This window comes from Labeo rohita, chromosome 8 (genome assembly GCF_022985175.1).
Source record: "Labeo rohita strain BAU-BD-2019 chromosome 8, IGBB_LRoh.1.0, whole genome shotgun sequence".
NCBI lineage: Eukaryota > Metazoa > Chordata > Actinopteri > Cypriniformes > Cyprinidae > Labeo > Labeo rohita.
In genome coordinates this window covers 20,364,103-20,374,395 of record NC_066876.1, presented here as the reverse complement: position 1 = coordinate 20,374,395, position 10,293 = coordinate 20,364,103, and the positions used below count along the sequence as shown (strand labels likewise).

The following is a 10,293-nucleotide window of genomic DNA, read 5'->3' as shown; positions in this document are numbered from 1 at the left end:
GTGCCAACCATTTCCGTATGTTAATTAACATGCATTTAGTCATTAATTAACAAGATTTATAAAATATTTTATGACATTTAATGTGTATGTCTTCACTTAAGAACTTTTGTTTGCACATAATTGGGTTAATATTTTTTCTACTTGAGATATTCAACAAAAAATAAAAACTGTGCCAACCAACCCCCTACCCACACATGTGGACCCCTGGGACCTGTGTTATTTCTACCAAGAATCTTCACTGCTTTCTTGGCTGCTTTCAGCTCAAGCATGAGAGGAACAATGGCATAATAGAGGCTTATTTAGAGATAAATGGCTACTTTTCACTCAAGATATTATTTAACATACTAGAGTAATTTTTAAATTAGATATATTTTTTATTGTCTTCCATTAGTATGAGACAAAAAAGCTGATACCAACAGCTAGAGTAAGACAAAATGCTGACAGTAAAGATGATGAATGATGATGATGAATGATGAGCTATTTCCATTGATAGTAAAGTGATATTTCCTGTTTTGAATCACACGGAGAACTGCATGGGGTTCAGAGACAGGAAGCTCCCACCTCTATATCAAGGCAATGCAGTACCACTCACTTGTGGTGTGTCTGTCTGCAGTGAAGTAAAAACAAGATGGCAAAATGTATTAGCCCATTGTTCCCATTTACTGAAATATTTCATGTACAAATGATTGTTATTCCACAACCGTCTGTTTAACAATTATGAACATAATGTACTTGGACATAGTGCATAACATTACTATGTACATATTAGATACATGTTTAGCTTTGATGTCAGTATAGACCTGGTATTTCAACCGCATGTGAGATCAAAAACCCCACACTAGTGTGACAAGTGAAGTGTGTAATTCGTGCGCCACTAGAGCGTCCAAACGGAATTGCAAAAATAATTTCCAAACACTCCCATATGTGCAATTGGCGGCTCAAACTCACGGTCAGGATGTCGGTGTCAAGCTGGTCAGGATGCTCAAACAAACAGAGCAATGTTTTGATAGCGCCTTAGAACCACAGTGTTCAAACTGTTCAGGAACTTACAGTTTTATACGAGTGTTTGAGAACCCTTTTGTCTGTGAAAATGTGAATAATTTTAACAAATTTAGAGAGATCATACAAAATGCATGTTATTTTTTATTTAGTACAGTCCTGAGTAAGATATTTTACATAAAAGATGTTTGCATATAGTCCACAAGACAAAAAAATTGCTGAAGTTATTAAAATAACCCCCTTCAAAAGTTTGGGAACCCTTGGTTCTTAATACTGTGGTTACCTGGATGATCTACGACTGTTTGTTTGTTTGTTTGTTTTGTGATGGTTGTTCATGAGTCCCTTGTGTGTTCTGAATAGTTAAACTGAGCACTGTTCTTCAGAAAAATCCTCCAGGTCCTGCAGATACTTCATTTTTTCCCACATCTTTTGCATATTTGAACCCTTTCCAGCAGTGAGTGTTTGATTTTGAGATCCACCTTTTCACACTGAGGACAACTAAGGGACTCAAACTCAAACTAAACACTCACTGATGCTCCAGAAAGAAAACACGATGCATTAAGAGCCAGGGGGTGAAAACTTTTTGAATTTGAAGATCAAGGTAAATTGTACTTAATTTGTCTTCTGGGAAACATGCAAAACATCTTCTGTTGCTTCCAAAAAAAAAAGATATTTCAATGAAATAAGAAAAATTTGGACATCTTCATCCTGTTTAAAAGTTTTCACCCCCTGGTTCTTAATGCATCATGTTTCCTTCTGGAGCATCAGTGAGTGTTTGAACCTTTTTTTTAATAGTTGTGTTTGAGTCCCTTAGTTGTCCTCAGTGCGAAAAGATGAATCTTAAATCCATACAGTCAATAATGGAAATATGCAAAAGATGCTGGAAAACTGGAGAATCTGCAGGACCTGGAGGATTTTTCTGAAGAACAGTGCTCAGTTTGACTGTTCGGAACAAATAAGGGACTCATGAACAACCATCACAAAAACAAAAACAAACAAAAAAGAACATTCGTAGATCATCCAGGTATTAAAAAACCAAGGGTTCCCAAACTTTTGAAGGGGGTTACTGTAATAATAATCAGGACAGTACTAAATAAAAAATAACATGCATTTTGTATGATCTCTCTTTTTTTATTAAAATTATTTACATTTTTACAGATTCTGCAAGGGGTTTCCAAACTTTTGCATAAAACTGTACAGTAGGAATAGAAGAAAACATTTTATCATCCCCAGCATTACACACTTTACCTTTAATGGGGTTACTTCACCCAAAAATAAGGGTGAATATTCATCTAAAATCTCTTTCTGTGTTATACAAGTGGAAAAACCCAAATGGATTTAGAACAACATTTTTTTGTTTTTGGATGCTCTGTCCCTTTAAGACAAGTCAAAATACAGTTCAGTATGTTTTCCTAGTAGTACAGCGTACTTTTGATTTAAAATTGATTATTATGATTCTGGAAAAAGTGTATTTAAATTCTGCTATAATACTGAAAGGTAAAATACTATTGGTTAGATAATTTATTACCCCTGAATATGTTCAAACAGTGGATATTTAGTCTTAGGTACTGACAGTTTCGCTCCGAAATAGATAAATAGGACTTCAGTATATCTTCAAATCCTCAAACATTTTCAGTTTTATGACATGCACTCGATCATACACATACACACACACAATTTTCTAAAAAGGCAAGAGAATCTCACTGCATCTGTGAGTAAAATCCAATGTCAGCTGCCTGCATTACAATAGTCCTTCACAATAACAGACCTGCGCTAAGACACTCCATAATAGGACAAGAAAAAACCTGTGTTCACCTCCTTGTCACCGTTTCTGGCATCCTCTTCCTGTCATTGTGCACAAAGGTTTAGAAAACAACCAGAACATCCAAGAACCTGAGAGTGTACGGCACTCTGACGTCTGTTCTGCATACATTCATACTGAACCAGTAACTAGTGATTAGATGTTATCATTTTAAATAAATTATGATGTATATTTTTATAATTGCTCAAATTTGATTCAAATTTGATTCATTATTTGATCAAATACGTGTGTTTTTATAATTCAATTGTATGATATGTACTGTCAAACTAATTTGATTTAAAAGCATCCTTTAAGGCTGCTTCATAAGCAAGATTTCCTGTGATTCCCCTTCCTCTTCAAAACGATTTGACTCACTTGGTGCTTTTTAAAGCAGTGCTGTCTCATTATTCCTACAAAGGGACAGTTCAGCCAGAAGAATCTGTGGTGAGCTCTGATTTACATTCAAAAGAGACAAACCAAGACATGACAGCTTTGGACGTCCAGCCAGCAGAAGTCATTCGACCTCCTTAGAGAATCCTAGGTTGTCAGTCAGACGTTATGTTCCAGAGCAGGTTCAGGAGGATCGGCGACGGCAACGGCGGCGGCGATGTAGTGGTTGTTATCAAGTCTCTCGCTCGGCTGACTCTCGGGGGGAGGAGCCTCCTTGCAGCAGAAATACTGCTTCCAGATCCTTTGGAACGCAGTACGAAATTTCTTGATGCGGAAAGCATAAACAATAGGGTTGACGGCCGAATTGCCATGCGTGAGCAGAATGGCAATAAAAATAAGGAACATGGGCTTCTCACACTCCGGACAGAAGAGTGTGATGCAGTTCATGATGTGGAGAGGAAGCCAGCTTACGGCGAACAAGAAAAGCACTAGCGCCAGAGACTTCGCCAGCTTCAGTTCTTTGTCGTAATACTTGTTTGGTTCAGAGTGGCTGGACACTTTCTTGTTTAGCTGCTTGTGAATCATGTAGAAGATTTCAGAGTAAATGATGAGCATGAAAAGCAGAGGGGGAAGCACCCAGCCGAAGAAGTTGAAGTAGACCATGTACTCCATGCTGATGACGTTCTCAAACTGGCAGGTGACAATGAGGTCAGGGCCGATTGAGCCGTTGGTACGTTGCAGGTTGTGCAAATTGTTCCAGCCCAGCATGGGAGTCAAACCGACTATGAAGGCCACTGTCCAACACACGAATACTGCAATTCCAGCTCGTTTGGGAGTGACCACTCGCTTATAACTGAAACAAAAAAAACAAGAGTGAAACAAGTTCATTGTCTCAAGATATACATTATTACTGCAATTTCAGAAATATTATGACTCCAAAATTTAAAAAAAGAAGCTAAATTCTGTACAGTTATTGCTGGTATAGAATCAGGGGCACTTCTTGGTGTCATTGGATGACCAAGGATGCTTTTACCTGCTGTCTAAGTTGAATTAAGAGCTAAATTGTGACAAAGTACTACCATCTGAAAGCTTGTTTCAGTCACTCCCACTCCGCCTTGTCTTTCAATAGAGTTGCATTTTCTCTGAGATGCTGTCTTTTATCTGAGATTGTAGTTCTGTCCCCAAACTCCTTGTCTTTTGTGTGAATGATTTCATAACAAAGGCACCTGTGATTTAATGGCAGACTTTCATGTCTGAGCTGTCTGACTGAACTCCACACAAAAGTGCACAAAAGAGTCAATAGACCCCGTTTATTAAGATTCAATAGATAGAATCATTGCTTGTGCTTTTATTAACCATAATGAGTAAAAGGTGTACATGTTAAATGATAAATTGTTTCATTTTAATATTCATACTCTTTGCATGATTTGTGTAGACCAGAACCACAGCCTATTATTTTGTTTTCACTCAAATGCTCCAGTGATGGTTTTGTACCTTTTTGTGCTCTGTTTTTAAGTAGCTATGATTAAATTAACAGTTTTCTGAAAATAAATTGTTGTACTTAGCAAGCTGTGAGCATGACTATGCTTTATAGCAGGGGTTCTCAACGCTGGTCCACGAGATCCATTTTCCTGCAGAGTTTAGCTTCAAGCCTAATCAAACACACCTGAACAAGCTAATCAAGGTCTTTAGGACCACCACAACGTCACAGGCAGGTGCGTTTGATCAAGGTTGGAGCTAAACTCTGCAGGAAAATGGATCTTGCAGGCCAGAGTTGAGAACCCCTGCTTTATACAGAATAAAAGCCATATGCATTATTGAAGCGTGGAATAAATAAAATAAAATGGAGTTCAAATGGATTTATTTGTCACTGTCTTCTGCCAGGTTGTAATGTACACATTCTATATCAGTAAAAGCAGCAGACCACAGAATTTTAAGCTATGTTAACACCAGTGTGTTTTCATTTTAAAAAGCATAACTTTTAATTTACACTACTCCGACGTTTTCGACCCTCGAAAACTGAGGCTTTGGAAAACGCTTTTAGTTTGAAAACTCCAGGACCAAAATGGAGACTTTTGAAAACAATGGTGTGGCTGCCCACATTTGCTCTACGTATCTAGGGCTGGGCAATAAATCGATATTGATAATTATCACGCGATACGAATTTCCTCGATAAACGATAACGAGTTCGATAGATGTTGGATATAATATTTATGCAGCAAAGCGATGTAGAAATTGTTAAATAAAGTTGTTATTTTTGTAGAAACGATGTAGAAATTGTTAAATAAAGTTGTTATTTTTGTTTTCTTTGTGCACAAAAAAAGTATTGTTGTAGCTTGATAACATTACGGTTTGAACACACTGAGTCACATGGACTATTTTAAAGATGTCCTTACTACTTTTCTCATCCTTGAAAGTGTCAGTTGTGTTGGTTTCACACTTTTGGACTACACTGCAGGCCATCAATTCAGCTTCTTGTGTTCTCATCTATTGTGCACAGTGGTTGATCCTGGCAGAGCCGACAGGCAGTGACTCAGGGCAGCAACTCTATACACTTCTCAGACATACTTCACTTCCTTATAGCTCATTTGCGACAGTTTCATGGGATTGTGTTCGCTCTGCAAATTAAATTGTTACCTTTTTTTCTTGCAGCACCCTGTGCTGTCCACCTAATTTTTTAACATAAGAGCAACTACGGCCATTTGTAGCTTGAATTTGCAAGGCTTTCTGTGTCATTCGCTTCCGGTTATTTTATCAGTACAAAACAACCCGTTATGCTGCTTTATATTGCAAACTGGTGTTTGTTATTTTAATTTATTATCATAATCATGAACACACTGGTTTCTGGTAGAAAATAGTTTTACTGTTTACTGCACTTTTTTAAATATTGGCTACTATTATATCAGTATATTGGCTAATAATTCAAAAGTCTTGCACGTTCAAACACAACGTATTTCTGTGTTGCAAAATAAGCTACGTACTTCCCTTTGCTGCTAACTGTCTGCCCACAAGTCTCTTCACAAAAGTGTTGAAAGGGGTTGATTTTATGTTTATAATAATGATCATGGGAATCATTAATCATGCCAGTGAAATCACAATATTAAATGCAGAATTATATGAACTCATCTGGGACTTGAACACAGGACTCACGTTTGATGCATTACAGTGAGAAAAGAGCACAGAACACAGAATTGGCTATACTGTCCACACAAAAAGCATCTTTAAAAATGGAATGGCTTTTACATGGCTGAGTATGTTGAGTATGTTTAACTCCTCTGGGGACAAAGAGTAACCTACGCACAGAGTCTGCAAACAGGATGTAGCTAAAACTTAAAAGCAGATAGTCTATGCATGTTGTAGATGTTAACCTGGCTGGGACGGTGTAATGTTGTGATAAAGAGTTGGAACATGTTTTTGGAATTTTATTATGCTCTCTCTCATAAAACTCGACTATACACAGTTCTATAGACAGTGTAGGAAACAAAAAAGAAATAAACTTCAACAAACAAGAAAAAAAAAAAAAAAAAAATCATGTACACCAAAGAATATAATATATGTGCTATTAAAAAAAAAGAAAATAAGAGTATGTTAAGATCGGTGCTTACTAGAATATAAATTCTTTGTGCCATATACTGAAAATTAGTTTGAAAATAGTGTGCATATATGGCATAAGCAGTATAGAAATGCATGAGTCATTTTATGTCATTAGGTCACGTGCATGTAGTTTCTTCCATCTGCACCCCTTGAGCAATATAAACTGCATGCTGCTTCAAAGCAGTCTGGCCAGACAGTGGCCAATATTATTATCTTTATAAATTAACTTATTAATGGGTTTTTGACTAATTGTAAAAATGACCATTTTTTCCATAATACTTCCATAATACTGGGTAAAATATGGACAATCCTAGTGACTGGGTTGTTTTGACCCAGCGGTTGGGTTAAATGTTTAACACAACCTTCTGGGTAGTTGTATTTTACTCAGTTATTGCTTAAAAATGACCATATTTCTTGCTTAAAATTTGTAAATGTTAAAAACATTTTTAAATTGCTTATTAATAAATGCTCACCTTTTCATTATTGCTGATGCCTCTAGTAATTATGTGTCTGATTTTTAATTTACAACAGATTTAAATAAAACTACCCAGTTGCTGGTGTGGTCCATATTTTACCCAGTATTTAACCTAGCATTTTTTAGAAGTGTAACTTACAGTACAGAATAGTGTAATAATTGTTCATGTTTTCTATGGCTTGTTAGGATAGGACAATATTAGGTTGAGATACAACTATTTGAAAATCTGGAATCTGAGGGGGCAAAACAAAATCAAAATATTGAGAAAATCTTTGCCTTTAAAGTTTAAAAATGAAGTTCTTAGCAATGCATATTACTAATCAAAAAATAAGTTTGGATATATTTGCAGTAGGTTAAAAGTAGTTTTGCAACTTTACAAAATATCTTCATGGAACATGATCTTTACTTCATATCCTAATGATTTTTAACATAAGAGAAAAATGTATTATTTTGACCTATGTATTTTTGGCTATTGCTACAAATATACCCGTGCTACTTAAGACTGGTTTTGTGGTCCAGCTTCACATATATGTATGGTTGGAACATACACTGTATATACACAGTATGTATTGGACTATACAAAAAATGTATAAGGATGGATGGATCATGTCTTGTGCTGACCAGCCAATAATCACCAGGAACAATCTCTAAAAATTCAAAAAGGTATATGTGAGGGTTGTGTTTAAGTTAGGCTTGGAAAATCCTATTACCTCAGTATGAAAACAATATATGGAGTATATGGAACGTGCTCAAATGACGGAAGAACCTTGATGTGTGTGAGACATATGAATAGCACTGGCTGTATGACAACGTACTGCACAGTACCATATAAGTAAAATTTACTTATTCTTACAGCACATGGACCCCAGATGGAACGAGGGAATAATAACTTTACCTGGTTGGGATCTTGACTCTCAGGTATCGGTCGATGGCTATAGCGAGCAAGGCGAGGATAGAACTTTGGGTCAAAACCAGCACGGTGCACGCCACCAGCAGACAGCTGTAAAAGTGAGTCTGGAGTCCGATACTTATAGTTATCGCCAATGGTATGACCAACGCTCCTACGGCAATGTCCGCCAGCGCCAGAGAAACAATGAAGCAAAACGTAGTATCTCTCAGAGATCTATTAATTTTTACCGCCCAAACCACCATCACGTTTCCTATCACGGATGACACGGCGATCACCACCTCCATGCCCATATAGAGGGCTTTGGCCGCGGAGAGGTCCTCAGGCATTCTTCCACTCGACGGGAATCGATAATACGATGAATATCCACGCGACGATGGCTTTTCGAGTGAAAGTGATGTGTAAACTGATTAAGTGTAGTAGTCGAGAGAAAAATCCTCCCATTAATGCGCGGCTCCTCAAAAGAGTAGCTGTATTCCACACATGCCTATTCACAGTTGGAAATGGACGAACGCGAGAAGAACGAACCCCGCAAAACCATAGAAGTGACTTACAAAATATGTCGCTGGGTTTTACGCGTTTTCTTTTCGTTTACTACAGCGCCTCAGGTCCACCTGCGCTCGTGCGAGAGATGCGCGCTCCACTTATTCATCCCAAAATCGTTCAAATAAATTTCTCCGTGTCACCTACAACTGTCAGACAGTTCTCTGGATGTCCAAAGCGTCGGAAAATAAATTAAAAGACGCACCATATTTGTCCCAGGGTATGTGAAACAAGATATTGTCCAGAGCGCGGGTCGTTCTCAACACACTCATGAGCTATGCGGTGCCCCAGAATAGCCGTCGATGGGTAGAGCCCTTTGTCTCACCCATACTCGCTCTGTTAGCAATTTAAAACAAGTTTGTGAGCCAAATAAGTCCGACTAACGCGTGTAGATTCTTTTTCGTGATAATGTCAAACCAAAAAGGTCGTTCCGTTTATCTTTGGCAGGCGAAAGAAAGACCATCCCAAACACCGCGCCGTCTATTTTGGTTTCCTCCTTGAGGATGGCTGAGGGGACAACCTGCGTTCGCTACTTTCTTTCGTAAAGAGCCCTAAGTCCATTTTTCGTCATTGTATTTATGCTCAGTGAGAGTAAACTTTAAGGCTCAAGATAAAGAGTGAGGCTGACCGTGCCCCTGTGTTTAGTGTAATATTAGTCTGCTCTATAATAGCTAGATATGAAACACCATGAGAGTGGAGGGGAGTAGGAGGTGACAGTGCCTGATGAGCAGTGACTAATTTAAATGCTCAAACGACGCCCCATGAAAGATATAAAATGTAATAAGAAATATATTTGCACAATTTCAAAGAAACGAATAGGTTTAATAATCTACAATAAGCTTAATGTGCTAGCTGAGATATCAGATAAAAAAATTACAGTATGCTCGCAGTTATCTCACAAATGAAGCCGGTTTAATGTAGCAAAACAAAATGATGTAGCATTTGTCACCCTTTGCAAGGTCCTTTTGATGATTAAGTTTTAAATAGAGGAGACCAGGCCTAGTTGTCCCAGTTTTTACTCTACTAAATATTTATCAGTGTAGGTTCATTTTTGAAAGTCTATTTTGGTCTAAATTGTCACAATGGAACCTGCTGTTAAATAGATGCATAAAGCTAAATATCAAATAACAATATAGCTTACTGTTCGTATATTTGACCAACAGACAGTATATTTATATAACAACTACAGCACTTATAATAAAAAATAAATGACAGATTCTAGAAATCATATTATTTGTGTTGCCATTGTGGATCAGTGACTGAGCCTCTGTCTGACCGACAACAATCTTGTGATTTTGGGGTGAATCATAATATAGTCTTCCTGCTCTTGACACGTCATGGTCAAAGCCCGCTCAGTGGTTTCAGTCAGGATTTCTCCAGCTTTTGAGTGTGAGCTCAGAGACAAAGCAGGTGATTTAGCAAGTAGGAAAATTCATGGCATGAGAAAGCTGCTGTACCGCATTGCCTGCCTCATTTCCATAAGAGAAATTTCTGCATGATCCATCAAGGGCGGTGAATTCATTCACATACTTCACACAAAATTACGACATGAGATTTATCCTGCCAATTCTGAGGAAAGAGATG

At 37.6% G+C, this 10,293-nt stretch overlaps 1 protein-coding gene across 1 annotated transcript; it reads right to left on the bottom strand.

Annotated features, from left to right (window-relative positions):
• Positions 1 to 415: 415 nt before the first annotated feature.
• adora1b (adenosine A1 receptor b) lies at positions 416 to 9,391 on the bottom strand. The gene is made up of 2 exons (XM_051118107.1): positions 8,155 to 9,391; positions 416 to 4,043 (listed from the first exon to the last, which is right to left on the bottom strand). The coding sequence occupies exons 1-2, from the start codon at positions 8,493 to 8,495 to the stop codon at positions 3,350 to 3,352; spliced, it is 1,035 nt and encodes a 344-aa protein (XP_050974064.1). The 5' UTR covers positions 8,496 to 9,391; the 3' UTR covers positions 416 to 3,349.
• Between the last annotated feature and the right edge of the window lie 902 nt (positions 9,392 to 10,293).